The sequence below is a fragment of the Trachemys scripta genome, chromosome 10 (assembly GCF_013100865.1).
Source record: "Trachemys scripta elegans isolate TJP31775 chromosome 10, CAS_Tse_1.0, whole genome shotgun sequence".
Classification (NCBI taxonomy): Eukaryota; Metazoa; Chordata; order Testudines; family Emydidae; genus Trachemys; species Trachemys scripta.
Genome location: NC_048307.1, coordinates 4,560,227 through 4,588,216, shown reverse-complemented (window position 1 = coordinate 4,588,216; position 27,990 = coordinate 4,560,227). Strand labels below are relative to the sequence as shown.

At 46.1% G+C, this 27,990-nt stretch overlaps 1 protein-coding gene across 1 annotated transcript; it reads right to left on the bottom strand.

Annotated features, from left to right (window-relative positions):
• On the bottom strand, window positions 1-27,982 carry LOC117884178. The gene is made up of 29 exons (XM_034784361.1): window positions 27,944-27,982; window positions 27,501-27,584; window positions 22,803-22,843; window positions 21,924-21,945; window positions 21,792-21,819; window positions 20,782-20,866; window positions 18,814-18,975; window positions 18,103-18,302; window positions 16,573-16,664; window positions 15,513-15,643; window positions 14,122-14,243; window positions 13,415-13,580; window positions 12,020-12,235; window positions 11,740-11,910; window positions 10,413-10,559; window positions 10,207-10,256; window positions 9,285-9,405; window positions 8,912-8,997; window positions 8,103-8,232; window positions 6,749-6,939; window positions 5,927-6,017; window positions 5,136-5,247; window positions 4,279-4,463; window positions 3,793-3,939; window positions 3,422-3,555; window positions 2,909-3,042; window positions 2,122-2,216; window positions 1,500-1,686; window positions 1-570 (listed from the first exon to the last, which is right to left on the bottom strand). Exons 2-29 carry the CDS (start codon window positions 27,568-27,570, stop codon window positions 476-478), a joined length of 3,411 nt encoding a protein of 1,136 aa, XP_034640252.1. The 5' UTR covers window positions 27,571-27,584; window positions 27,944-27,982; the 3' UTR covers window positions 1-475.
• Window positions 27,983-27,990: the final 8 nt, after the last annotated feature.

Below are 27,990 nucleotides of genomic sequence, written 5' to 3'. Positions count from 1 at the left end.
TTTCAGCCCAGTTCCTTTATATTTTTTTAAAAGCCACCCAACGTTTTCCGTGCCCAGTCCACAGAGCCTTGCAGCGGGCAACCAACAAGCTTTCGATACATTCTTAAGCATGCACGATATCCCGATACCAGCCCCCTTTGCCTACTGGGCTAATACCATACAGTTGATGTGGTAAGATTACAATTATTTATTATTTGCATTGTGTGGCAGGACCTATGGGCCCCAGTCATGGACTAGGATCCCGTGGCGCTAGGTGCTGTGCAAATGCAGAGCGAGCTGAGGGTCCCTGCCCGGAAGAGCTCACAATCTTGTTTTCGAACTGAATGAATAAAAAAAGGAAAGCAACTAAGATGGCTCCTGCTCCCCCACATGCTGCAGGGTTTTCCCTGCAGTTGTATGTTTCTGGGTCTTCCTTTGACACGCCGTAGAGAAATCAAGGTTTAGTTCCCTTTTCCTGTTTGCTGGGTGAAAATTTTCATGACAGGAATGAAGCCAGGAGAAAACTTAGGAGCAAAGCAGGCAGGAGGTGGAAAGCGCTGATGCTGGTCCTCAGAGAGGCTGATGTTGGCTCTAGAGAAATGAGAAGAAGTATAACTGCCGAGGAACCGAAAGCTCAGCAGCCATCGTTTCCTGTCCTCTCTGGTAACATCCAGGCAAGATCTGCAAACCCCTGGGGTACGTCTATACTTACCTCCGGGTCCGGCGGTAAGCAATCGATCTTCTGGGATCGATTTATCGCGTCTTGTCTAGACGCGATAAATCGATCCCGGAAGTGCTCGCCGTCGACGCCGGTACTCCTGCTCCGCGAGAGGAGTACGCGGAGTTGACGGGGGAGCCTGCCTGCCGCGTCTGGACCCGCGGTAAGTTCGGACTAAGGTACTTCGACTTCAGCTACATGAATAACGTAGCTGAAGTTGCGTGTCTTAGTTCGAAGTGGGGGGTTAGTGTGGACCAGGACTTTGGAACCCCTGAAATATCCCTCCCAAATTATCCATCCCAGGTTTCACCGAACACCCAACACATGCTGGAATAGGACATTTTTGAAGTGCTTAATTGGTTCTATTGAGTTCTCCAGACAGAATGGATGTTTTCAATAAAACCGTTGGATTATTTATCTTAATATTGGGCCTTACTGCATAGATTCAAAGTCCTGGTAAATTATGGCACATATGCTTTACTGACATGCAACTGTAACCCAGATACCTCCTGGGTGGTGCTCTGTCCCTTCTACTGGCACCGAGACCACTTACAGAGAGATTAATGCATCTGCTCTACACCGTTAGCTAAGGGCCATATGGCTTTTAGCTCATGCAATAGAGGATCATGCATTTAGCTCCAGAGATCCCAGGTTCAATCCTGCCCGCCGCCGACCGGGGTCTGTCGGTGTTACACAACTGTGAAACTTCTGAACCAGAAATCATCACGATTGTTCCCCGCTTTATCAGAAAAGGGGGCATCTAAGCACAGTTGATGGAAACCAAAAGCCATATATTTCATACTTTCAATCTTGGGTGGAATACTGATATATCCATCTGGTATTCCCCCTGTGAGCCCAATGCCCAGTTTATCCAGCTCGGACTGTCTCTGCTGTCGGATCCAGTCCTTAACAGGTGAATTGTATTGTTGTTTTTTCAGATCTTGAAGATTTAGTCCCAGCAAGCCCTTGATATCGTCAGCTGTTAGATTCTAGGGGAAAAGCAAAGTAGAACAGTTGAGGGCAAGATTTTCAAAAGGGGCTTCTGTATTGTAGATAAAATGTAACATTACCAATAGTATTTCTGGCCCAGCCCAAAGCTAGAAGGCTTGGGAAATAACCTTTTGGGGGCAGGCATTAACTTTTAAATAAGTGTTTGTAGAGTGCTTAGCACAATGGGGTCACTACCGCTGCTGCTACTGCTACAGAGTCTGATCTTGGGAGAGTCCCGAAATCTGGAGAAACATCCAAAATGAAGCTCCAAACCAAATCTGCCTCCCTTTGGAGGCAGCATCCCCCAGGCTCAACTCAGATCTCACTTACGCTGGTGTCACTCCACTGATGGAGTGACTCACCCTGGCCTGACTACAGTCTCACAATGGTTTTACACTGGAGTCACTCCACTTTCACAGTACGGTCACACTCACCAGCACGGAGTCGTTTTTCAAGCTCATGAAAGTTCCGATATCCATGTTCACGTTATCTTTGCTGAGAGCTCTTAGGTCCTCTCCAGGAGCACCGGCTGGGGTGGGAAAGAAACAGAATGAAGCAAACCCAGAAAGCATGGCTGACGTTCTGAGACAAACCCACAGAGATTCCCTGGCAATCTCTTGGAAATCAATGGAGTCATTCCAGGGATGACTTTGGCCCCAGATGTTCAGTGATTGTGCAACGTGTGAATAACTGTGAGGCCAGGAAGGGCAGACAGTTCTTAGTCTGCATAGACCTTATTAGCCAGGTCATGCTGATCACGTAGCCCGGATTTGTTATTTACACCTTCATGGTATATGCAGCCTTCATGAGCCTGGAGCCCCCAGCACAACTCTCCCATAGAGATGGGGACTAACTCATTGGGTCAACACCTAGTGCTAGTCCAGCTTCAAGTTGCCCCATCAGACTGAATCCAGACTGATCCCATCCACGTGGAGCCCAGCAGCAATGTAAGTTTGGGTCCATCAGTGTTTGATGTATAAATTTGTGGGAGGGGGATTTCAAATCAGGTTTGCACGCCCTCAATCTCTTGTGAAAGTTTTGCACAGCTGTAAACTAGAAAAGGGCCTGAAACCAAAGCCTCTGATTCAGGCCTCCCGAACCTTCACGCCCCAGATCCAAACACTCTCAACTCGGCAGAAGTTCCGATCTGGACTCGCCCGGAAGGCTCAGCCCATCTCGACTGTCAGTACTGCTTTACGTTGGTCATGGAGTCCTGCTTACTTAGATATGGCTTGATGAGGTTGTAATAAGCCGGGAACTGGTTGCGTTGGTCGGAGAAAGCTTGTTTAGCTTTGGGGTACAGGATGTCTTTTGTAGACTGAGGGCAGGCTGACGGGTCCAGCGACTTAGCCATTCTGCAGAAAAGTGAAGATTTGGGGAGATAAAAGCTTGAATCCCTTCTCTCTTTGGAAATCTTGCACCATCATGAATAATTATCTGAGTTTCTTTTTGCTATACCTGAGAACCCTATGCCCCAATACCCACTGAGAAAAGTCAAGGGTTGTATAGAAGAAAATAAGCTAATAGTCAGAGAGAAGTTAAGTCAAGTGACATGCCCAAAGCTCATACATCAGCTAAGTGGCAGAGTTGGGAGTACGGTTCCTGACATCTAGGCTTGGGCACTAACCACCATTGTAGTTAACACTGCTTCCTGGATTAGGTTGTGTTAGATGAAGAGAAAAGGATTGGCTGGATGGGAAAATAGGAACAAAAAAGATCAGATCCTTCACTCACTTGAGGTTGCTGGGCTCTATCATTTTCAGCTGGGGCTCCGTCAGAAGGCAAATATATCGTGTACCGATTGCATTCAGAGCAGTGACGTTCAGTGGGTTCCCCAAGTCAGTGTACTTTGTGATAATTAGAGCAGCCTACAAATGTTTTTAAAAAGAAGTTGAATCACCTGGAAGTATTCCTCCCTCCCCTGCCCCCCAGAGCGAAGCAAATGTCCACTACGCACAAAACCAAAACCAAAACAAAAAAGGTTGGTCCAGTGACCCAGGATGGGCCACCCAACTTTGAATAAAATAAGCAGCTCCCACGAAAACAAGGATCTCCTAAACCATGGAGCAAATAAATAAGTAAGCGCTGAGCTGCCATCTAATTACCTGATCATTAGGAGGCTCATTGCTTAGCAGGACGGCGAGCGTAGCTGCTGAGGTTATATTCCATTTTTTAATGTCGTTGATGGTGACTAAGGAAGAGATGGCCCCAAGGTTGGGAATTATCTTCTCAGGGTATCCACTGGGATACAGCTGTGGACAAACGGATATTATAATCAAGGTAACGCACTATATTTTTCTGATGGGCAATGGAGAAGCAGGACCAACAGGTAGACAAATGCATAGATCTGTTCTTTCCCTGCACATTCTCCAGTTCCTTTCCCCAGCACCCCACCCACGCTCTCTGCATCACCCACACCCACACTCGCCGTCTGGTCATGCTCAGACACAAGCTCGCTCCATCTCCTCGATCACACCAGGCGTCTTGGGAAGGAGAGAGCTGGACACGTTCTCTGGATCTCTTCCCTGACAGCTAGAGCTTATAAACAGATGCACGAGTCAAGGCTTTGATGTCCTTCTGCTGTGCATTACCTCATCCAGCTTCTTCTTCAGCACAGCCAATTGCTGATCAGTGAAGGCGTAATGCGACATTTGCTCCAGGTGCTCCACCAGGGTGACACCCTGCAAACAGGCCTGTAATTCCTCAGGGGTATAGTAAATAGGCATGAGCTCATCCTTTACCACCTCCTCTGTTATCGTCTTATCCGCTGGGCACTCTGTGGAAGCAAGTATCAGACATCTCCAGCGTTACAGGGCTTTTGCTTTAAGCATTGAATAATTACAGCCTCATCATCCTGCATTATCAGTTACCCAAGACGGGCTAAGACAATTAGAGCTAAATTGTGCCTTTAGGGGGCGCTGCAGAGCACCGATCCAGCAGCAGTTGCACAAACCCTCCAGGAATGTAGAAGGAGACTGCCCTTGAATAGAGTGAAGGGCGGGGATGGATGGAGGCTCTTCCCCTCCCCGTTCCTTCTGAGGAGTCTAGCACCAGCCATTGGACCTGACACACGTAGCCCTTGCAAGTGGTGGGCAGATGCCCAGCTCTGCCGTGGGGTACAAACGCTGTGGATGAAAAGGCCTCCGTTGGCCCTCCTGGTGCACCTACCCAAAGCCAGGAACAATTGAGTGAGCCCTTTACCTTCTTCAGTTTCACACGCCAAGATCTAACTCAGGGTATTATTAATAGCCAGGAGCCCCCCAGCCCCCTAGGCCCTTCCATGGAACTGGGTCATCGGGGGGGTGGGTTTTCCCAGGGTTGTGGCAGGTGCAAGGAGGAGCTCTGTTTAGATGTTCACAGGAGGCCCCACAAGACGCAGGGCCAAGGATAACTAAATGCAGAAGAGCGTCAGGCTGAAATCGATGCACCGAGGTAGCATCCCACGTACCGGCAGCGCGTTTCCACCTGGAAGGCAGGAGGTTTTTAACAATGGAGGCCAGCTGCTCTCTCGGCAATGGTGAATCATGCATAAAGCTTTTCAGCCAAGGGATTAAAACGTTCTGCAAAGAAAATCGATCAACAGGGGTGTGAGGTTTGCAGCTCCTGTGTGTTTCTCTGTGGCCACTTACATAGCCAGGAACCTTGTTACTCAGCTAAATGTTTACGAGTACTATGGAGACTAGAAATCACCACCGCTTGCTCCAGAGCTAGTGACCGTTCTTTGGAGACTTTCAAAGGCTCAAGCAGGTCTGGTGTGTTCTGTCCACTAGAGGGCAGTGGTGCGCGCGCACACACACACACACACACACACACACACACACACACACACACACACGACACTCACCAAAGCGTCACTACCCCCTGTACTCCCTGTTCTATTTCAATAACATTGCACGAACTTTCCCAATCCCCACCTACAGCATTACTTTAGAGTGTTCAGTCTACAGTGTGATAATCTCTAGATCTCTATTTTTGCCAGTTTCACTGGAAAGCTGGTGCCTGTTGCTTGCAGCAGTAACATCACTCGCGACACACACAGACTGGTGCTACAAAGCCAAGCCTGGCCAGTAATTAGCCACACTAAATAAAGCTATTTGAAACGGGGGGGGGGGGGGGGTTGCTTTTGCACTGGTAACATCAATGGGAGTTTTGCCATCGATTTCACTGGGAGCAAAATCAGGCCTCGCACTCACACCTTGGACACGTCAGGAAGCAGCAAGATGCCCGTTTGTAACATACCTGAGGGATCTTTTGCAAGATGTTACGATCAAATAGACGGAACAGTCCACTGAGCTCATTCAGGGTGGAAGCTGACCACTTTGAAGGGGGCCTGAAAACAAAAATTCATGCTTGATCAGCTTCCAGAAGAGGGAGAATTCCTTTGGGATCCTTTTCAGGCTAGGAGCTGCAGGGCTTATGCCCTTGTAACTTTTTGATTAAAAAAAAAATGGAAATGTTTGCATCATATAATCCTCTCCCCACTTTTCTCCAACAGGGCATGGCTAATCGTCATCACTGGGGATATGAACTCCGGGATCGGCGAGCCAGTTTTAATAATTAAATGAATATAAAGAATGAATAGCAAAGAACTCTGAATTTTTATAGTTGATCATTTCATGCAAGGATCACAAAGCACTTTCTGCAGGCAGAGAAATTACTGCTACCTTCACATTAGATGGGGGAAGGCACAGAGAGATTCAATGACTTCCCATACAGCAGGCAGGGTCATAGCCAGGACTAGAACTGCAGGTCTCCATAGCTCACAGGCTAATGCTTAACTATTAGCCCACTCAGCTTAGACTGCCACCTGAATCTGAGTCAAAACTGCCGAGGTTCAGAAAAGTTTGGTTAACTTATTTCTCCCCACCCCAAGTTCGTCTTGCATCTGCCTTTCCAGGTGTTGGGCAGGTTCAGAAGGGCTGAGGCTGTTAAGAGAAATGGCTGTTCTAACTATATTTCTGATCTGACTAGAAACAGGTGGGAAAGCTTGTTCCCAGAACCTTCATCTGAATGGATCGGCTCTGTAAACCTCAAAGGAAGCAAATCCTATGGCAATCCTACCCGAACGGAGTGCTTCCGCTGCTGAGGACATTTCTAATAGCCTCTTCTTGACTGGGCACGAAGGATTCACATTCATTTAACTGCGGCAGCAAACTCCCACTGGAACTTCTGATGTATTCTTCACCGAGGTCACAAACCAAGTGGTCCAGAATCTCTGCGTTTTCTTCACTCACCAGGGAGCCAGGAATTTTCTAGGGTCATAAAATAGATGTGGTCAGTAAAAAGCTCTGGAGAATTCACAGTGCTGCTGACCATTCTTATTCCCTAGAGGGGACTCCTAGACACAGAGTTTGGGTCTGGATTGTGGCTTGAATTTCATCCCCAGGCCCTTGATACAGAGGCCAGGCTTGTGATGTGTGCATTTGGGTCTGTGCTTCCCAGAGTTCATGGATAGATGTGGCTTGGGTCTCTCTCTAGCCTTTCTGCAGAGTTTCTTGCCGTGCGGGCTAAGAATCTAATATGGGAAATCAACCCTCATGCCTCCAGGAACAGACTCAGTCCTGCAGAGGTCAGGAAGGAATTTCCCCACCCCTGTTCAGCACTGCACACTGGGCTAGGTGCATCTGGGGGTGGGGCAGTTCTCCCCTCCTGCTGGTGACCTGTTCCCTCACACCTTCCTCTGATACTGGACTACCAGGACCAATGGCAGGAGAGGATACTGGACCAGATGGACAAATGGGCTGATCTAGAATGGTTCCTACGGCCCTTTTTTTCAGGTGACATTTCTTTCTACATTCTCAAAGCATCTGAGAGTCACATGTTAAAAGACATGGGCCAGAGCATTTCCTTTCCATAGCAGTATCCCAAATTCATGGCCACTTATAGCAGAATTCCACAGGTGTCTCTTTGCTACAGTCTGTGACTGCTCAGAACCTCAACCCTCAGGGGTACAGAGTTCAGATCCCTCTGCTCCAAAACCACAGAGCTAAAGGACACTGTGTATTAGCTCTGAGCAGTATAGGGCTTATGCCACACAGGTGAACAGTTCTGAGTCCATCCCCCCCAGGGCAGTGGTGACATTTTCACACTAGTCTCATTACAGTTATATTCTGAATCCCATACGGCTCTTGGGTTCCGTACAGGAGAAATGTACATTGTCCTCTGTGGCCACACAGCCTTGGTGACAGGAGCAATTTGTGTGAGCCGACAGCCTTGGAGGCTATGACCTGGGGAAAACGCCATGCAGCCTACAATATAGCGTTCAGGTTTTGTTATTTGCAACATTCATTTCTGTCAAAGGTTAAGAATGAAAACCCAGCCCTTTTTCCTGTTTGCAGATTCACAATCATTGTTCTCAGCCCAGCATTCAGTTCCGGGGACCCTGGATTGTCCGTCCATGTTACTGACTGCATACCAAACAAGCTAAGGCTTCCACTAGCAGCTGTTTCCGCTGTGGGGAATCTCTCTGCAGCAGGTCAATGTTTGCTTCCCCAATGTTACTGAAGTACTGTTGACAGCTTCCTGTCCCTGCATAATCTGAAGGGCTGGAAAGGCAAACACTCCATGAGCATCTTATTAAACAATACATTCGTTAAGTTCAAATTCACTTAAGCTGAAACACCCCAGCCCCGCATCCCATCATCCATATTCTACAGTTTATTTCACATCCCAAACACTTTGCAATTGTTCTTCCCAGAGACCTGACTGAGTCTCTTTTCAATTATTTTTCTCCCTGGGAAATCTGCTTTGAAACCCAAGCTAGTGCTGTGCACGTCTGATGCTTTGGATACAGAAGCCCAGCAGGATATCGGCAGCATAGAGAAATTCAGCTGTACAGTCTGGCTTTTCGGGTTCACTAGACGTTGCATGTGAAAATACTCACAAAGCCAGGAAGGAATAAAAATCCAGTGTGCTCTAACAGGGACACTACCAAGACCAAAATACATTTTGCAAAGCAATCTGTGCCTTTATTATTAACACCCCCCTAGATTATTACCACTACAAGAAGTTTAAAATCTAATTCAGTTTTTATCTTTTCTGCAGTTTGTTTTCTTATTGCATTTCATTCTACTTGGCTGATGCTGCCCAGATACCATGGGGACGTGTGCATTATAAATGGATATAGACTGATGCATCGCTAGGTATTTTATGGAATTCAGTGACTCTCTTCCTTCTTTACACAGCTGGAATAAGGCAGCAAGATGAAAACCTTTGTGAAGTTACCTTAAAAACAGCAGCATGTCTTTAGGATAGTTGTCTAAATCCTTGGGAATGCCATTGAGCGTCACCCTCTTAGCCAAACAACTCAGCTGAAAATAAACCAGAGTTCAGATGAAAGAAGAAAAAACAACAAATATCTTTTCAGGGAGGGGGGACTAGAGAGCATGGTGCTAGGTCTGAAGAGGTTTAGGTTCTTGCAAAACCTTGTTAGCCAGGTTTTGACCTTGCCAAAGTAATGGCAGCGATTCAGATTAACACGTGGTTCAGAGTTAGGACACATCCCGCCTAAAGCGTGAGGGTTCTTGGTAAACGGGCTCAGCCTTGGAACATCTTCATGACAGCAGCAACGTGGCACTCTGTGTACGTGGGGACTGACCTGGTCTTCTCCTAGCTTGACATTCTTCTGCTTCATGGCTTTGGCAAGCTGCTGAAATCTCTCTGTTTCCATCTCATTGGCGGCTGCGCAGATGAAGCCTTGGAGGACAGAAGGGGAAAGTCTGAAAATCCAAAGGAAGCAAGTTAGGTGCGGTGAGGGAGTCCTTCAGAAGAGAAGAGAGTTGGTACTGATCTTCTACAATTAACATGCACACAGTAGCATACATGCCCCTACCAGCTCTCCTTCAAGCCCTAAAATTCCCCATACTCGGGTCATCAGGAATAAGTTCTAGGGTGGGAGAACAGTTCTAGCCAAAGGCTCCATGCTACCCTATATCTATTGCAGTCCAGGAGGCCATGGTCAGCCAGATAAGCATGGTCAAGGGACACAAAGCGGCAGTCGAAGAGCTGTAGCATTTGTCCCAACAGAAGTTGCACAAGTTGGAGGAATCTCTCCATTATTTCTCCCAGGGTCCATAGACTGGGCCAGAGCCCTTAAAAAGTGAATTGCTTTCCATATAAAAAAGCATATATTGTAAAATCAGCATGACCTTGATACTGATTTTATATTTGCCCCAGACACACAGTAGCTGGAGAGAGAGACAGTCCCCATAACATTTTAGTCATTAGAATAAAACTTGGCAACAGGGTTTCTCAATTAGGAATGTTTTCTAGAGACAAACCAAGTACACTAAGCCTTAGAGACAGTGGGCCTGGGCCAGGAACTTCATTTTAGGAAACAAGACTAGGTTACGGACAAATGTTGCAAACCACCTGTAAGTGCCCCACTGTGGCGAAACCCAGTTTGTTGGGTTTTCCAGGCCTTTCCTTTCTCTTACTGTGGATGAATTTGAGGAGCACTTGCAAATCAGAACAATGGCTCAACACACATGGAAAAGCAGAGAGAGAAAAAGAAATGCTACCTGCTGAAGTTGGACTCTGTCTTTATTACATCGTCGAAAAACATGGCGGCCTGTAGAACCAAGCCAAAGAGAATGTTAGTGTGTTACTCAACGCTTTCCAATCATCTCGTTACATTCAGCTTTATTCTTAGACAGCTCATGGGGGCAGAGTTGAACTACCGCACAGACCCACAGCTGCAGCTGATGGCAATGGCGAGACAGCTTACTTGTTCCCGGCTCCACAGTTTCCGGTTGAGCTCTTGAACGCTGGGCTTTTCATTACCAAAAGCCAGCAGTGATTTCGGGATGTAGCTAGCCAGACTGTCTGGGACATATTTTACCAGATTGACAGGGCTCCCTGCAGCTGAAGCAATCTGAAAAATATAACAACCCCCACATGGAGGTTAAAAAGAGCAATCACTGGGAAGGGAATTACAGGTTGGAGGCAGGTAGTTTTCCCTCTGATCATCTCGTTAGTCACCAGAGAATTAATGCCAAGGAATGTTTTCTGCTTGGCGTATCTATCTGACTGTGAGAGCTGCTATGAGTCGATGCAATGGTACAGGTGAATCTGAAAGGTCTGCCAAAGAACAGTGGCCTAGAGCGATGCGTATCTATCTGTGAGGCCCAGGCAGACAGAGCACAGAAGAGTTCCTTGCAATGCCTAGCTTTATGCTTTAACGCTGTTCAGCAGGCTAGAAATCGGAGTCAATATAGATAATCTCTCAGCCTGCCAGAAGGCACAGTTCCTGGGCGATATTGTGGCCAAAGACATGTCGATTTCCTAACTCTTCACACACAGCATTGGCAAGTTAGAAGAGCACAAACTAGAATGTTGCTGTAAGTCAGTTTTTCGGGAGTCCAACAGCTGGCTTTGAATGCCAGTCGAAAGTCATAGCCTCTCCTGCCGGGCACTTAACAGTGGGGAATTAACAGTGGTCTCTTTCTTCTTTGTCTGGAATCATTCTCACATGAACTTGAGGTGTAAAATCATGGCCAGCAGAAAGGGTCAGCAGATGGGCTGATTTCCTGCAACTGCAACAACAGTGGCACGTATACCAATCTCCATTAGTCAGTGTATGGAGAAGGAACTCAGCAGAGCTCATAGCAAACTGGAATATCACTCCGCCCTGGGGAGGATCTCTGAATGACCCTCACAACTGCTCACATGCTAGAAGCCCTAAACCTTCCATCCATCTCAGACTCTTTCCCTGGGAGTGGAATTCTCCACGAGCCAGGTTAGTTCAGTTTTTACTCCCTTCCGATAGAGCAGTGGCCAAGGCCTAAACCGAGACCCGTCCCAGAGCGATATCAGGCTTTATTATGAGCTACCGTGGCAGGAAGCCAGGACCATCCCAACCACACTCATTGCAATGCCCTGCCCCTGCTGTAAGTACATAAATAAGCCAGGCAGAAAATTGCCTCTGCAGGTTTGCATGTCTGGTCACGCTTATGTGTATTCACAACACAGGGTGTTCTCAAGCAGGAAAAGTCACTACCCTCCTCAGGCTCTTCCTACACGTGACACCACCTTGAAAAGAAAAGTGACCTCACCTTTTCCACAAGTGCCATTTTCAGAGCAGAGGGCACGGTCACTATCTGCTTCACAAACCCAGGGATCTTAACAGCTTCCAAGATCACTTTTGGAGGCAGACTTTGAAGTCTGCTGCTGCTTAAGCCGGCCACCAAACTCCCGAGTGCTGCCAGGTTTTGTGCATCCAAGATCTGCAGCATAATCATAAAGACAAGGGCAAATGATTGGCCATCAATGGGTTAGATCTACAAGATCGATAGACCAGAGGCACTACACACACATGGCTTGCGCTCTTTGTACCTGATAGCCAGACTTGAATAATTTGTTAACGATAGTGCTGGACTGTTCAGCATTCCAGCCATAAACTTCACTCAGGGAAGGAAGAGATGCTTTGAGGTCTCTGTCGCTGATGCCATTCTCAATCTGCGACATGGACAGCCCGACTGCAGCCTGGCCCAAGGCATTCAGGGTTTCAGGAGGGAATTGTTCAAATTTGTTCACCAACAAGGTTGCAACCTGCAAAGAGCCCACAGTGACAGAGGAGCAATTCAGAATATCCGAGATGGTGAACCCAGCTCCCGGGGGAGGGTCATTTCAGTTCCCTTGTCTTTGGAAGTCTTAATCACTGGAATTTTACAGAGAAGACCTCAGTGATGGCGCCAATAGCATGTCCATGGACTTTCCCAGTAAGATTAGTCAAACGCTAATGTTAATGAGGCAGTGTATTCTAAAGCAGTGGTTCTCAACCAGGGGTACGTGTACTCTCTGGGCTACGCAGAGGTCTTCCAGGTCATCAACGCCTCTAGATATTGGCCTAGTTTTACAACGGGCTGCATAAAAAGCACTAGTGAGGTCAGTACAAACTAAAATTTCATACGATGACTTGTTTATACGGCTCTGTAGACTGTACACTGAAAGGTAAGGACAATATTTATTTTCCAATCGATTTATTTTATAATGATATGGTAAAAATGAGAAAGTCAGCAATTGTTCAGTAAGACTGGCAGTGACATGTCTGTATATTTATGTCTGATGTTGGAAGCAAGTAGTTTTTAAGTGAGGTGAAACTTGGGTGTACACAAGACAAATCAGACTCCTGAAAGGGGGACAGTAGTCAGGAAAGGTTGAGAACCACTGGTCTAAAGGAATGAACATGGGACTAGACTGCTCTCTGTCTATCTAGGTCCCCATTCTGTGGACAACACTGCATTTTGCTCAGTCACTGATTGGACAAGTCATTTAACGTCTCTGTGCCTCCGTTTCTTCACTGGAAGAATGGGGATAATAGCACTTCCCTGTCTTGGGGGGGGGGCGTGGTAATGTTTGCAAAATGTTACCTGTGGTGTGAAGTATTATTAACATGGTGCAGGGTTGAGCTCTCCCCTTACAAAGGGCAAAGCAGGGGCATGGGAATGTGTTTGTGTCCACTGGGAGCACTGTTCTTTCATAAAATATCAGGCTTGGAAGGGACCTCAGGAGGTCATCTAGTCCAACCCCCTGCTCAAAGCAGGACCAATCCCCAGACAGATTTTTGCCCGAGATCCCTATAATGGCCCCCTCAAGGATTGAACTCACAGCCCTGGGTTTAGCAGGCCAATACTGAAACCACTGAGCTATCCCTCCCCCACAAGTGCTGGAGAAGAGCTCACACCTCAGCAAGGCTGTGAGCTCCAGGTCACTAGCCAAGGGCTTTACCTGCCGCTCCTCAGTTGTCAGAGAAGGTGCAGGCCTCTTGGTGCCTCTGCGCATCGGACCTGGGACACAGTTTTTAGTGATCCTCTGAGCCAGATTTAAAGCGCCATTTCTGTCAAGGTCGCTCACTGCAGAGGGGCTGAGGTAGCAAACCAATCTGTCTGGGAGGCTGGAAGTGGGAAAAAGTTAGAAGTGTTAAAGGAGGGTCTGTTCCATCCACCACTGAAAGGCAAATGTGTTTCTTGTGAGATTCTGCAGGGGGTTCTATATGCCAATGCAGATTTCCCACAATCCCTATTGACTTTTATGCTCTTCCAGTCTCTGCCGAGTGCTGGGGCATAACGCGGATTTCCCAGAATAACCCTCTGTGTGCTACTGGTTTTTAGTCGGCAGAGGGCACTGCACGACAAAGCAGATTTCCCCTGATTCACCGAGGGCTCTGTCTGACCCACAAAGAGGTCAATTTTACAGTGTTCGTCTGAGGATCAGAATTATGCTTTAAATATCATTTAGAAGTAACAACAAGGAGTCCGGTGGCACCTTAAAGTCTAACAGATTTATTTGGGCATAAGCTTTCATGGGTAAAAACCCCACTTCTTCAGATGCATCAGAAGTAGCCACTCAAAATCAGCAGACAGCAAGGATATGTCTATATCAAGACACCAAGGTACGCCACAAGTGAGCTGTAGAAGCAAGCGGTGGTATTTTACCTTGCTAGTTGGAAGCCAGGTGCAGAGGTAAGGAATGAGGTGTAATACACTGCCGTCTCCCTGGGTAAACTGAGGTTACTGATCAGTTGTAAGTTGACTGGATCTCGGGCAAACTTCTGAAGCTGAGAGGGTTGACATGCAAAAGCAGAAACAGTTTGAATGGGCATTTTAATCATATTCCTTATGCCCTATGTGGTAGTCAGACAAGAGCAGAAGAGAGTCTGAATGAGGAGATTCCAACAGGTCACTAGTCAGAGCTAAACTAATAGAAGAAATGATTTGGTGTGAAAAATTGTAATCGGAAAATCTGAGCATGCACTTGACATGACCGTCATCAGCTGTAGACATGGGACCCTGCAATATCTTGGACTTGGATACGATGAGTTGTGAATAAATAGCGGTAACGGAGGGAAGGTTATAAATATTGGGCTCTGCTTTTGTATGGCCTACACCTCACGTGTTAAAAAATCATGAGTTGGGCCTTAAAAATCAGGAGAGTGGCTTAAAAATGGTGCTATTTAAAATCAATAAATAAATGTGGGGTTTGTTTAATTTGGCCTCTGTTTTCTGAGCCCCTAGGGTACAGTTGGGTCGCTTTTTAAAGCCCGTTTCGAAAACCATGAAGTCTAAACATGTACTTTAAGCAAAAGCTGAGTTTCTCATGTAATAACATGATTCCAGGAGCTAACACTTGAAGAAAAACACCAAATATCATGTGACTGGTGCTGAAAGTTAGCCACACTGTGCTTGTCAGGGGAGGTGACTTCATGGGAGCAGTGAATGCTCAGCACCTTTGAAAATCAGGCCCTTAATTTTTTTTAATCTGTTTTGCTTTTCTTATGATCAGAGTGTGATGTGATTAGCGCCAGTTTCTCTGCAGGTGATAATGTTCATAGAATCACACATTTCAACGCCAGGAGGGACAGTTATGATCATCTGATCCAACCACCTGCATAACACACGCCAGAGAACCTCACTGAATAATGTCTGCATCAAGCCTTTGTCTGAGCTAGAACATCTCTTTTAGAAAGCCGTCCGGCCTTGGAGTAAAGCCTGTTGTCGCTGCTGACTCCAATCTGGCTTCTAGGAATTACCGTCCAGGAAGCCAATTTCAATGCAAGCACAGAAACTTGCCTCTGTTATAATGAGGGATGAGCAAAATAACTTGGATGTAAAAAAGACCCAAATTGACCCTTTGCTGTAAATAGCAAATGAAGTAGAACCTTTTAGAGGTTACGAAAAATCTTTTCAAATATTCGCATCTTCCTGGCTTTGGGCAGGAGAGGAAGAGGAATGAGCAGGTTATCCTGAGGCTGGCTGCTCTCATCTCGCCTCGGACTAGTTTTCACAGCTAATATTTTGCACATTGCATATTCGGAGCATGTACTTACAGTTGGCTCATCAGCAAAGAGCTGCAGGTCTCCCACTAATGCATGCTCCATAAAGGAACCCAAATAATTAGCAAACCAAGCGGTGGAACTCAGGCTTGGAAGAGCTGCATTGTAGCAATTCTGTTTCGATCCTGCAAAACATGGATAACCCCCTTGTAAAACTAAGGCTCCAAACTGCAATCTGAAATTGGCTGAGCCGAGTCGCCTCTGAATGCAGAGCAGAAAACTTCCCCAAGTGTTTGTGCTCATAAATAATCGATAGGTCTTTACATGTCGAGGCATTAAGTTGTGCTGATTTTGTACAGCCCTGAGGAAAACTGCACGTGAGCTGCTGTTTCACATAAATAATTAAATATACACCAGATACTTCAGCTCCTTCCCCGCCCCTTAAAATTGCAAAAGAGAAAAGTTTGGTTTGTCTCAAATAATTTTCTAGCCACCCATCATCGTGGTATCTGTGTTCCTCATACCCCGAAGTGATAGCTTACCACCATCTATTTTCCCCACTCAAATTCTAAGGCACGTGCAAAAAACCCTGCATTTGTGCATTCAGGAAGTAACTGCACACGGAACAGAGAGGTTGGGTGTGTATATCCAGCGGCCTTTGGAACATTTGACCACAGCTATTTCACCGCCATCTTCGAATGCTCCACAGGCTCTTTGCATGCAGATTAAAGTTTGTGTGCACGCCACTGCCTGCTGCTAGATGAAATATGTGGCACAAGTAGACATTTTAATTGGTTCTCTTCTCTTAGCTGAGTTAGCGGAACTGGATTTTTAACTCTCTGGACCAAATTCTGTACTGACTTTCAGCAGGGAAGGCCATGAGTTTGGCTGGCCAGAATGTAAATTATTGTGTCCATTGTATCTGAAAGCCTTGTGTTATTAAAAATATAGGCAAGGAATCTATACCTGATCAATTACCAGGTTACCCGTCCCGCAGCCATTAAAGAGAAGATTAGTGCTCCCTCAGCCATCAGAAAGATTGTGTCTAATCTTGTTATATCCGTTAGTGTTTTAAAGCCCAATCTTCTTTCTAATGTAGAAATAAGTCACTTACCGTCCCCCGTGAGATAATATTTGAGCCCTTTGTAAATATTCCTCTGGTCTTCCACTGTGAGGTTAGAATAGATGCCATTCAGGGCAGCAACTCTAGAGGGAAAAGCAGATGTTTCAAACTCAGTCAAACCCAGAAGGGCTAGATTCTTCTCAGAAGCAGGTAACCTGCAGGCTATGCTTGGAGTCATGCTACTCATCACCCATTGGGTATGCTCTTTGTGAGGTTGGGAACTAAAGCCTAATGGTCCATTTTCAAAGTCAGATGCCGGGACTGGCTTGCACGACCACTCCCGTTAACACCTGTGGAGATCATGTTTAGGGTGACCAGACGTCCCGATAAAATCGGGACTGTCCCAATATCGAGCAGTTTGTCCCGTGTCCCAACCAAACTACAGTCGGGACGCCATTTGTCCCGATATTTTGTTTTGGGTGCCTTATTTATTTATTTATTTTCCTTGTTGTTTAGATGGCGGTGACCGGCAGGGGGAGTGCCTTTTCAATTGTTACACTCACCCAGCATATCCAGGTCTTCGGCGGCACTTTGGCAGCGGGTCCCTCAGTCGCCGACGGTATTCGGTGGCATTTCAGCGGCAGGTACTTCCTTCTTGGTGGCAAGGTTTATTACCCACCGCCAAAATGCCACCAAAGACTATCAGCGACTGAAAGTCCCTCCGCCGAAGTGCCGCCGAAGACTCGGACGGGCGAGTGTAACAATTGAAACAGGCTCCCCCTGTGGCGGTCCCGATATTTTAGAATTCTCATCTGGTCACCCTAATCATGTTGCTAACTCCACTGGCACCCTTTTGAAAGTGTACCGGCGACTGCTGCAGGACACGCGCACTGAGTGCGCGTCTATAAAATCACCTCATTTGTCGATTTCATTGCACGGAGGAGCTTCATTTATAAGTATAAATAGACTCATGGGTGTATCTAGAAGGCCACATCTCAGTACAGTAAAGTATCTCCCCCCAAAATAATGATAGCACGTTGCTAACGTGGCTGTGTAATAACAGTGTGAGTTGAGACCTATTGAAAAAACTTTACTTACTGTGGCTCTTAACAGAGTCCTGTATTTCAGCTATGACTCAATCCTAATCTAAGCAGCTACCTGCTCACCCCATCTCTGTCTCACACCAAATAAAAATCCAACCAGTAAATAATATTCCTTCCCTATAAGAATTACTTTCTTTTTCAAGTCATGTAAATCATCTACACCTTCCAGTCTTAACCCCTGTTGGCCTTAATGGAGAGAGAACTGGGTACATCGATGTTTGTGTGCCATTACGTAACGGGAGAGACTTCTGACTGTTTCAGGGTATTGGCTATTCTGGGATGTGCTTAGGGCAAAGGCAACTATGTCTTTGAGCCATCTCTTCAGCTGGAAACTTCAAATGGAACTAGTTTAATCCTTGAATGAAACTTCAACTTCACACCAGCTAAGGAGCTGGCTGTGATTTTGCAGGATGGAGGGAGGGCAGGCTGCCCGTTCCAGCAACATTGCAGCATCTCGAGGTCTGTGCTAAACACTCACATCTTGTGAAGTGTTCCACATGATGTATTTTTGGCATGAAGACAAGTGAAGACCTTTGGGTTGACCACAAATGGCTGAAGTCTCTTGAGCCATTGGGACAAAATAGGGGGGCTAGTCGCATCAGGCATCTGCAGCATCCTCTCCCAGATGCCGTTGAAGAAAATCACGTTCCATTCCTGCGAAAGAGGCACGCGAGAGACCTGAAGGGAAGGAACACGGAGAAAACGCACAGAGTCACATGGATGTCGACTTCCAAACACACACAAATGTAAATCCACAGGGTGTTCTACACTAACGAATAGAATCAATCTTAGCACGTCAAGACGGGGACCACGGCTTCCTGTGTGTTTGGACAGCTCCTACTACAGTGGGCCCTGATCCTGACTGGGACTGCTGGACATTACTGCATTGCAAATAATAATAACAGCTAGTGCAACATTTGATATCGTCTAGTCATTTTGGTTATTTAGCTTAGAACTAGTTCTCCCACAATTTTTTTTCCCCGGTGGTAAGAACCTCTCGAATATTCTGGAGACCAGGTTGATTGAGATGTGCCCTTCTTTATATTTAACTCCAAGTGAGAATACAATGACCTAAATACAGTAGCTGAACTGCCATATCGACTGTGAAATCCAATTGGTGTCTGATTTACCTGCCTTCTACTGGAGTTAACATTTCAGAGGAATTAGCTATGGGATATACGGTACCTACCCGGGTATTGAACTTCTCCAGGGCAGCTACAAGTACATTGGTGTCAAATTTGGAAAAGAACAAAATGGAATACATGGAATCCATAGCACTGATGGGTCTGGAGCTGAGGCAAGGATACAAGGACTCGAGGAAATCATCCTTGAAAACCTGCAGCCAAGCGCTCTGGAAAAGAAAAGGGAATTATACATAGACTCCTGTATCGGATCTCAGATTCCCGTAGACCCGTTTACACTTGCCTACCAATGAGTGTGCGTAAGGGAGCGGGAAGTGGTGCAGCTCTTATGATGAGGGCAGGGCCGGATTTCCAATTTGGCACAGTAGGGATGTGCCTAGGGGCGCCGAAAAGTTAAAAGTGTGTGAAAAGTTTCATTTTTTTACAGAAAACACGAAGGTCAGCTATAGACGGGGGGCGGGAGGGGGGCGCTGAAGATGCCGTGCCTAGGGCCACGTAAGGTGGAAATCCAGCCCTGGGTGAGGGGTCAAAAGAAGGTTTCAAGTTATACCAGCTTAGATTCCTTCTAGACATAGCCACATCACTGAATTTGATCCTATGTCTTAGCCCACATAGATCAACCTGCACATCCCTCAAAATCAGGGTAGAGCTTACAGTGGGTCAAAAATTTTAATTCAAAACATTTTTTCAACAAAAAACATCCTTTATTGTCCAAATGGGAAATTTCCAGGGGAAATGTCGCCATTCCAGTGAAACTGTTCAAGTTTTAATTAAAAAACCAAAATGCCAAAAACCTTTGAAGAAAATTTTTGACAAAAATGTTTTTGTTAATATTTTTCATGTAAAGAAAAAACGGCTCTAGATCTGGTTGGGTAAAGTTGCCAGTGAGATGGAAACCTTGCCAAGAACCATGAATGAATACAGACGTGAGCTACGTTGCATAATTTTCCAGGATCTCAACTCTCTTTTTGCTCTGCTCAAAGACTATCCTGTCCTGGTGGGCGAGAGTTGCCATCTCTGGATGATGGCAGATTTGGCAGATGGTACAAACACATTTGTTCCCACACTGTGATGACATTTCTTGGGCTCTGATTAATTCCTGAAACTTCACTGTCCCACCACCTTCCTATAAATTGGGATTAAAAAGATGGTATCGCCCCATCCAGGAGGAGTGAGAAAAATTGTTCTCCTTAACCTCTGAGGATAGGATAAGCAGGAATGGGCTTAAATTGCAGCAAGGGAGGTTTAGGTTGGACATTAGGAAAAACTTCCTAACTGTCAGGGTGGTTAAGCACTGGACTAAATTGCCTAGGGAGGTTGTGGAATCTCCATCATTGGAGATTCCACAACCTGTCAGGGATGGTCTAGATAATACTTAGTCCTGCCATGAGTGCAGGGAACTGGACTAGATGACCTCTCGAGGTCCCTTCCAGTCCTATGATTCCATGAAAATCAGGATATCCCAAAGGAATTGGTATGGAAGGTAATGCAATGGTAGATTCCACTAATTCCCTTCAAACACAAACTCGAAATGCCAGCTGGGATCTAGCTAACTTAAGGAGGGGTGTCTATGGAACACCCTTTGCATTCCAGACCAAGACTTTGGAAGTAACAGAGTCTCAAACTCTAATCTAAGTTTTACACACGATCTACTGATAATGGGGTAGGGCATTTTGGGATTGTTAATCAGTTCTATGCAGCCCTTCAGCAGAGCTGGGTACATTTGATAAAGCTGCTGGCTATTAACTTTAGCATCGTGCTTTAGTCATTAGTTTATTGGTTAAGGCACTCCTGGGAAACAGAAGCTCACACACAACAGGAATGTTTTACCCTATTTCATGTCTCAGAATCTTTGGGCCAGGTATTGGGAATCTGAACACACACCATGCATTGGCCACTCCAGATGTAACCAGTTGTGCGGAGAGAGGGGGTGGGATTTCTTTGACGTTAACTGGCTTTATAACTTTCAATGAACAATATGCACTGGTCCATGGAAAGAAAAGAAGCAACTTTACCTGCGCACATGCATATTGGTCAAAAGAGATACTGCAGGGGGAGATTTCACCACTGGCTATGTTCTGGAGTGTCTCCTTGCTGACGCTGTAAGGAAAAAGCAATTGTCTCAATTTTTGTGTTAACCTCACCTGGCACAGCGACAACTGAATGGCAGAACTGGAGGAACAGTAACATATATCACACATAGGTCCACAAATCTCATTGCAAATAAAAGCCCCAACTTCAGCTCCCCGTGATCCATGGGGTCGCATTATTCAGGAGTAGTTGGATGGCCACTGGGTATTAGTGAAAATGTTTGCAAATTCCAATTCTGAGCATGAAATTTCATTCATTCGGGTATTCACGACTGAAGTTAGCTATTTGTTACTCTTCTCTTTAAAAAGTTTCAGTCAGCCAATCAGGGAGCAGAAACAATACAGTGTGACCTTGGTGACCAATCAGACAAAACAAATAACAAATACTGGATACCAAATGGTGAAAGTGAATGACCTATTGCCCAAAATTATTTGCCATGGCTACTCAGTGGATACTTACAAATAACTGATACATTTGCAGAAACCAAATTAAATCCAGGCTAAGGTCTGGCCTGTTCAAGTCTTGGACAGAGTCTCTAATAATTATTTACACTGGGCCAAGTTCAGATCTCCACAAGGTCTGAATGCAGTGAGTGTTTTCAGCAGTAGCTATTCCACTGCAGAGCATGCCTTCCTGGCACTCTGAGGAGACATTCTGCCCGGGCGAGTCCTGAATATGCATAATCCCTCAAACTACTTCCATCTGGCTGCTCTGTAAACCTCCACTTTCTGCCCCTCATGCCACTGCCATCCAAATATCTGCTCGTTGGGAAATGCCCTATGTAGTACCATGCTCTGGGAGTCTCCAGGAACAAAGGTGCTGCCTACGTGTGGCTATTATTATTATCCTGCCATCCCAAGCAACATCCCCTGGCAAAGGTGCATCCTCCCAAATGGACCCTATGGTTGGAATTATTTGCTGATGGCTCACGTACCTTTTCACTGGGGCACATAGGGCAGCTTCTGCTCAAAAAAGAAAGACACACAGCTGGAGATAATGGAGCAAAGGTATAAAAAGGACGTATCTGAAATATTTGTAATGGGAAATTATATGGCGAGAAACTTACCATTGACGGGGCTGCTGGTGCACTGAGCAGAGAGAAAGAGAGAGGGAGAACGTGAGCTCAGGGACTCGTTTCAATAACACCAAGACACTTAATACAGCCATGGGAGCAAGCCACAAAACATTTGGATTTGGATCCCATATTCAAGCACACTTAAGAGTCCAGATCCAGGGTTTTCATTTGACCCATTCTAACTAGGGCACCATTGGCAAAATTCAGATTAATATTGGGTTCAGACAGCAAACCCCCCAAAGTTTAGGGGTTCCAACCCATCTCTCATTTAATTCTTTGTCCTATTCTAAACAGGACGGACTGTTCCCAATGGGGCAGCAGCAGCTGGTAAAGGGTCAGAGTTGTGTAGCAATGCAGTTAAAAAACACCGCGGGCTCTGCCACGTTTGCTTATTTCATCGCAGAGCTGTGGGATGCAAGTCTGCAAAACTCACCCTGTTTCAGATTTCACGACGAACTCAGGACCCAGATCAGACTAATAGGGAGGGGTTTGCTGGGGATCTTTGCGTGAGCCTGGGTTCATCTTTTGAGCAGACCTGGGCCCATTGATGATTCTGCAGTAGAACTCAACTTGGGCCCGTGACGGGAGGAAGTGGTGCTATTGGGTGCTTGTGAGCAAAAGGTTAACCCCAGCTTAGCTACCATCTCACCTTGCACAGGTGCTCAAGGGGAGGGCAATCCATTGGCTGCTTAAGAGACAGGGGGAGATTGGGCTCCACACCCACACTCACAGGACAGAATTTGGCCCTGGTTTTCTACCTCCCATTAATCTATTGGTATCAGGATTGGAAGCACGCTGGACTCCAATTCACACACGCTTTGCAAGTGAAGAAAGGGGCAATTTATATATAATATGTAAAGTTCTGCTTACTGGATACATCGCAACAGAACCTGAGACTGGCACCATCCAACCTGAAAGACAATAAGCCATGACTCCATTTAAGAATCCAGGTCAGAGACCTTCACAACAAGACGTGCAGCTTACCCCCCTACTCCCTGCAAATATGGGTCAACAGACCCGTTCAGAACATCAGTCTTGCCTCACTATCTTCTTTCTTTCGTTTCCTTATTCTCCTTCTTAATACAATATTTTATAGAATCATTTCTATCTTAGCAATCCTTTTCCTTGTATCCGTTCTGACCACGCGATGTGTGTGTCTCCATGTTCACACGCATGTAGTATATTCCTCTATCTGCTGACAAAAGCTGGTGTGGATTTAGGGGTGGGAGAAAGGCAGCAGATTGGCGGTGATGGAAACTGATGTCCCTCCATCCACTCACTAGGCAAAGCATAGAGAGCAGCAGGAGAAATTTCCCCACACGGCTTCCTGCCGATAAACCTCAGCCTGAACTTGGAGGCCTCTGCCAGCAAAGATGCCAATTAGTTCCAGGTGCAGTGATGGCTTGAAAGATGTAGTGAACGGGCAGCTGTGGGTTGTCTGCCCGACAAGGGATAACCTTGCAAGCATCAGTAACAAAAATGCGGGTGAGGAATCGGTGAAGAAAAGGGAGAGGAATCAGACCCTCATAAAGAGATGGGGCGGAAGCTGGGAGCAGGGCAAGAAGTTCTCAGAGCAGGGACCTTGACAAATACCAGCAGCCAAAGGCTCAGACTGGAGGTCCTAGGGATTCCAGCTAGGTGCGCTGCAGAGCTTTATAGAAAGTTCCAGCGGCATCCCCAGGATAGACATTGCTACAGATTTACAGACAGCTTCCTGAGGGTCTGTTTAAAGAAAACAACCTGGCAAGGCTGGCACATGGGGGGTCTGAGCTCACACTAGTTGGCTCCTTGTTGCCAGACTGCATTTCCCATGACCTGGCTCTGTAACATGAGTTAGAGACACCGCAGTATTCGCTCTGTTCACCTGCTGAGGGCATCTAGGTCCTTTTAATGTCTGACCTCCCACTCCTGCATTTCACTCCTGCACCTCAATCTCAGGCTTCTGCAGCCTGGCTCCCCAATCTTCTCTAATAGCCCATCAGTGTCCCACAACCCCCTTGCCAGACTGCACAGATGTGGGAACCCAAATGAGGACCCAAGAGACCAATAATAACCCAGGGAGCCTTAAAGTTCATAGTATAATTATTACCTACATGGCGGTGTTTGTAGTATGGCCCTGTTAGGGTCAGGGACACATCACATACAAATGCGGAGGAGAAGGCATGACCCGCCCTGAAGGGCTTCAACTCCAATGTCAGGCAAGTTGGAGCAAGTGAACATAATGAACAATACAAAGGAGTGGAGGAGGATGGGCTGGTTATGGTTAGAAGCTCATGTGATTACATGGCTGGGTATATGCACAAACTCAACGGGGATGAATCATTTCAAGGAGGTGTTTTTGTGGGTTTGTTTTTCTAACCTAGCCATTGATACTGGGCAGGTGCTCAGCGTCCTGGGATTCATTCCACCAGGACTGTTATCCGTTGCCTCGATTTCCTGATTCACTCTTTCTGACCTCAGTAGCAGAATGAGCAGAGGAAAACGGGGCTTGCCTGGGCGTGAAGACATTGAATGTACAACGTGGGGTGTTTCAGGAAAGGGCAGGGAAACAGGCCTGCCCATTGCAGTCCATTGGAAAGGACAGGATGGATGTGAACACTGGGTAGTCCCTCTCTGCACTCTGCCACCCAGCCAAAGAGGAGGTTTCTGCAGAGGGCTTGAACTGTTTGATCATCAAGGGTGGTTCACAGGGACAAGTGCTAATCAGCCTCCCGCATTTTTGGCAACTGTCTGTTAACCTGTTTACATAGTCTTTAGCTAGCTATTCAAAGGAACTCTGCAGTTCTCCACTCCCTGTCCCTCCACTCCCTGGAGCATTTTATTATGAAACCTTAACCTAGGTCAGACGAGTTCATTCAGGCCAGGCAGAAGCCAGTGCTGAGAGGCTGCCAAGACACTAGGCAGGAAGATCCATTTTCACATTCTTCCAGCAGCCAGATAGAATCGCATCTATGGGCCTGATCCAAAGCCCATTGAAGTCAACAGGGGCCTTGCCAGGGAATTCAAGGGGGGTTGGACCAGACCCTATAGGAACTGTCCTGCTGGAGAAGATGCATGCTCTATCCAGTCCTGCATTCTGCCTCCTGTTATAGAAGAGCAGATCAATAGACCGGCTCGTCTAGTATTTGTCTCCTGCCATGCTGAACTGACAAATGTGCCATCCATCCATTATCTTGTCTCCAGTGCTGAATTATACTTCCCTTTTCTCTACACAGCCCAGCTACGGCATAATTTGAAAGCACTGATGAATGAAGTCCCACAACACCCCTTTGGGGGAATGGTGGTCAAATAAGGTTAAGTGGCTTGCCCAAAGTCACAGGGGAAAACTGGGGAAGAATTGGGACTTGAAGCCCAGATCTCCTGTGCTGAAACCACAAGGCCAACTTCCTCTCTTTGAGGAAGGCCAGTAAAAACCTTCTAATGCACCTGCTTATCACACAGTACCTATGTCTTGGGAAATAATTTGTTCACCACCCGAGGTGGTGATCTGCCTTCTTACACCCTGAGGCATGAAGGAGAGGAATTGTTCAGGATGGCCAGAGGGGATAAATCTAGCAGTAACAAGATGAAACCAAGCAAAGGGAAATTTAAGCTAATTGGTGAGAAACAATTTCCTGTTCATGGTTTCCTGTTTGCCTCTTGCTTGAGGCTTTTAAAACTAGACTAGGGAGGGCCTTGTAGATTGTTCCCCAGGGTACAATCTTCACCAGACAAAGTATGATGGGTTGGACGGGGTGAAATGGAGAGGTGGTACTAGATAACCAAGTACGTCTGTTCTTCCTCTGTGATCTGGTCCAGTGTTCACTGAAGTTAATGAAGAGAGTACCTAATTTCTGTAATCGCCCTGGTGATAATTAGCCTGGTTTACAGATGCTGTTCTCATTTATGTCATTAACTGCCACACCCTTGTAATGATTAAATGAATGGAAGGTTGTGCAGGTTGGGAAGGGCTATCATTGCGGTATCATGTCCCAGAGCCAAAGGGTGGAACTTTCCGCTAGCTATCAATTTCCTAATTCACAGTAGGTTTACTACTAGAGAAAGCCCTGAAAGATTTTTTTTTTTAAATAATAAGCAAGCATCTCATTGCCTCAATAGGCCTTGAAGTCCTATTGCCTGCTCATAAGCAGTTGGAAATAGAGATGGGGGCATAATTATTACAACTTTCTTCCCCCTGCCTTTGGGCTCAGATATGCCAAGGTGCACAGCTGAGCACTCTGGCCCCGATCCAGGAAACCTCTTAAGCACATGCTTAACTTTAAGCATTTGAGAAGTCTCATTGATGTCAATGGGTGGTGTTACTCAGTTACATTGTCCTGCTCTTCTAGGCCGATGCTTTTATTCATCATGGACTGTGAGCACAAAAGTGTCCCAGACTGTAATGAACACCTCCGCTTCCCAAGACCCCCAAATATAGGAAATAATCGATTTGCCTCCCACAGCAGGGCTGGGACACAGAATTCAGTTGCTCTCTGTGTCCTCCACATTGTTTACATCTCTCTAGTACGAAGGTACCCAAGGACTGTGTGAATATTCTTATAGCTGTTGCCTCTGCAATGCCTTATCATTCGTTGTGAGAAGAATCTTCATATTTTAGAGATAGGCAGGGACATCACAGTTGAACCTCACCAAACTTTTAGGAAGTTTGGGTTCCAATCAGATTCCAGATCCAAATATCCCAAATGACACCATCTCTGGTGTTGATGGAATTATAGAAAAATGAAACCATAGAGGTGCAGGATCTCCAGAAGTTATCAAGTCCAGCCCTCTGCACTGATGCAAGACCAAGTAAACCTAGACCACCCTTGACAGGTGTTTATCCAACCTGTTCCTAAAACCCTTCAATTCTGCTTGTGATTTCACAAATGTGACCATAACTTCAGGTGAGAAATTAAGGAAAATAATAATAATAATGGAGATATCCCATCTCCTAGAACTGGAAGGGACCTTGAAAGGTCATTGAGTCCAGCCCCCTGCCTTCACTAGCAGGACCAAGTACTGATTTTGCCCCAGATCCCCAAGTGGCCCCCTCAAGGATTGAACTCACAATCCTGGGTTTAGCAGGCCAATGCTCAAACCACTGAGCTATCCCTCCCCCCAGATGAATTTTTAAAGAAGCAAAGGGGGCAAACATCCTTTAGTAGCAAAAAAAAAAAAAAAAAGAGAGCAGAGGAATAAAAAAAGAGTATCAGATTTTGGCAGAATCATTCCTGCAGTGAATGCTTTCCAGGAGGTTCCTCGCTCCATAATGCGTGCCGGAGATAGAGAGAGAGATCAGCTAGAGAGAGGCATATATCAGTGGCTCTTTAAAAATAAGATACACAAGAACTATGACCGTGTCCTTTCTATGTGCTCACTAAAGCACTTAACACATTTTGGGTGATTGTTACGATAATAAATAGCAGTAACTAAAGGCTGGCGATTTAGGGGGTTATTATGGCAACAATCAAATGAATTTTGAAGCCATGTTTTATTATAGCATTTCCTCCCCGTAGAGATTTGCTTCAATAATAGCCATTTGGGAGAATAATATATGGGGTGGCTGTGCACCCTAATAATAGTACTTACCAATCAAAAGAAGCAAACCCAGCCCTCTGCGTAAAGATGTCATAGCTGCGAAGGTTCCCTTCGAATCCATCTGCACTGTCGAGTCTACGCACAACAGCAACGTCGTTAATTGCAATATCAAAATATGCCAAACTTATCCTCAGGAGATTAGGAAATAAGCAAGACCCCCATTCAAATGACGTGCCTTTTAAAAGATACTGACACCAGCTGACCCTCAGGAAACTGTGAAATTAACTATCAGAAACTTGCCTTAAATGCATTAAGGAACCCACTGCCTGTTGTGCTTACCGGACAAAAGTGCTAGACTATGTGCAGAGATCAGAGCATTAGCTATACTTTGGCTGTCATGGATTTCCTACAGCAAACAGCCTACCCCTCATTAAAGAAAATAACAGGTTACATGGAAAACAAAGGCAGCGCGTCCTACCCAATGCAGTACATACCTCTGAGTTCTCAATCAACGCTCCTCATTGTGTGTGAGGTTGGAAAC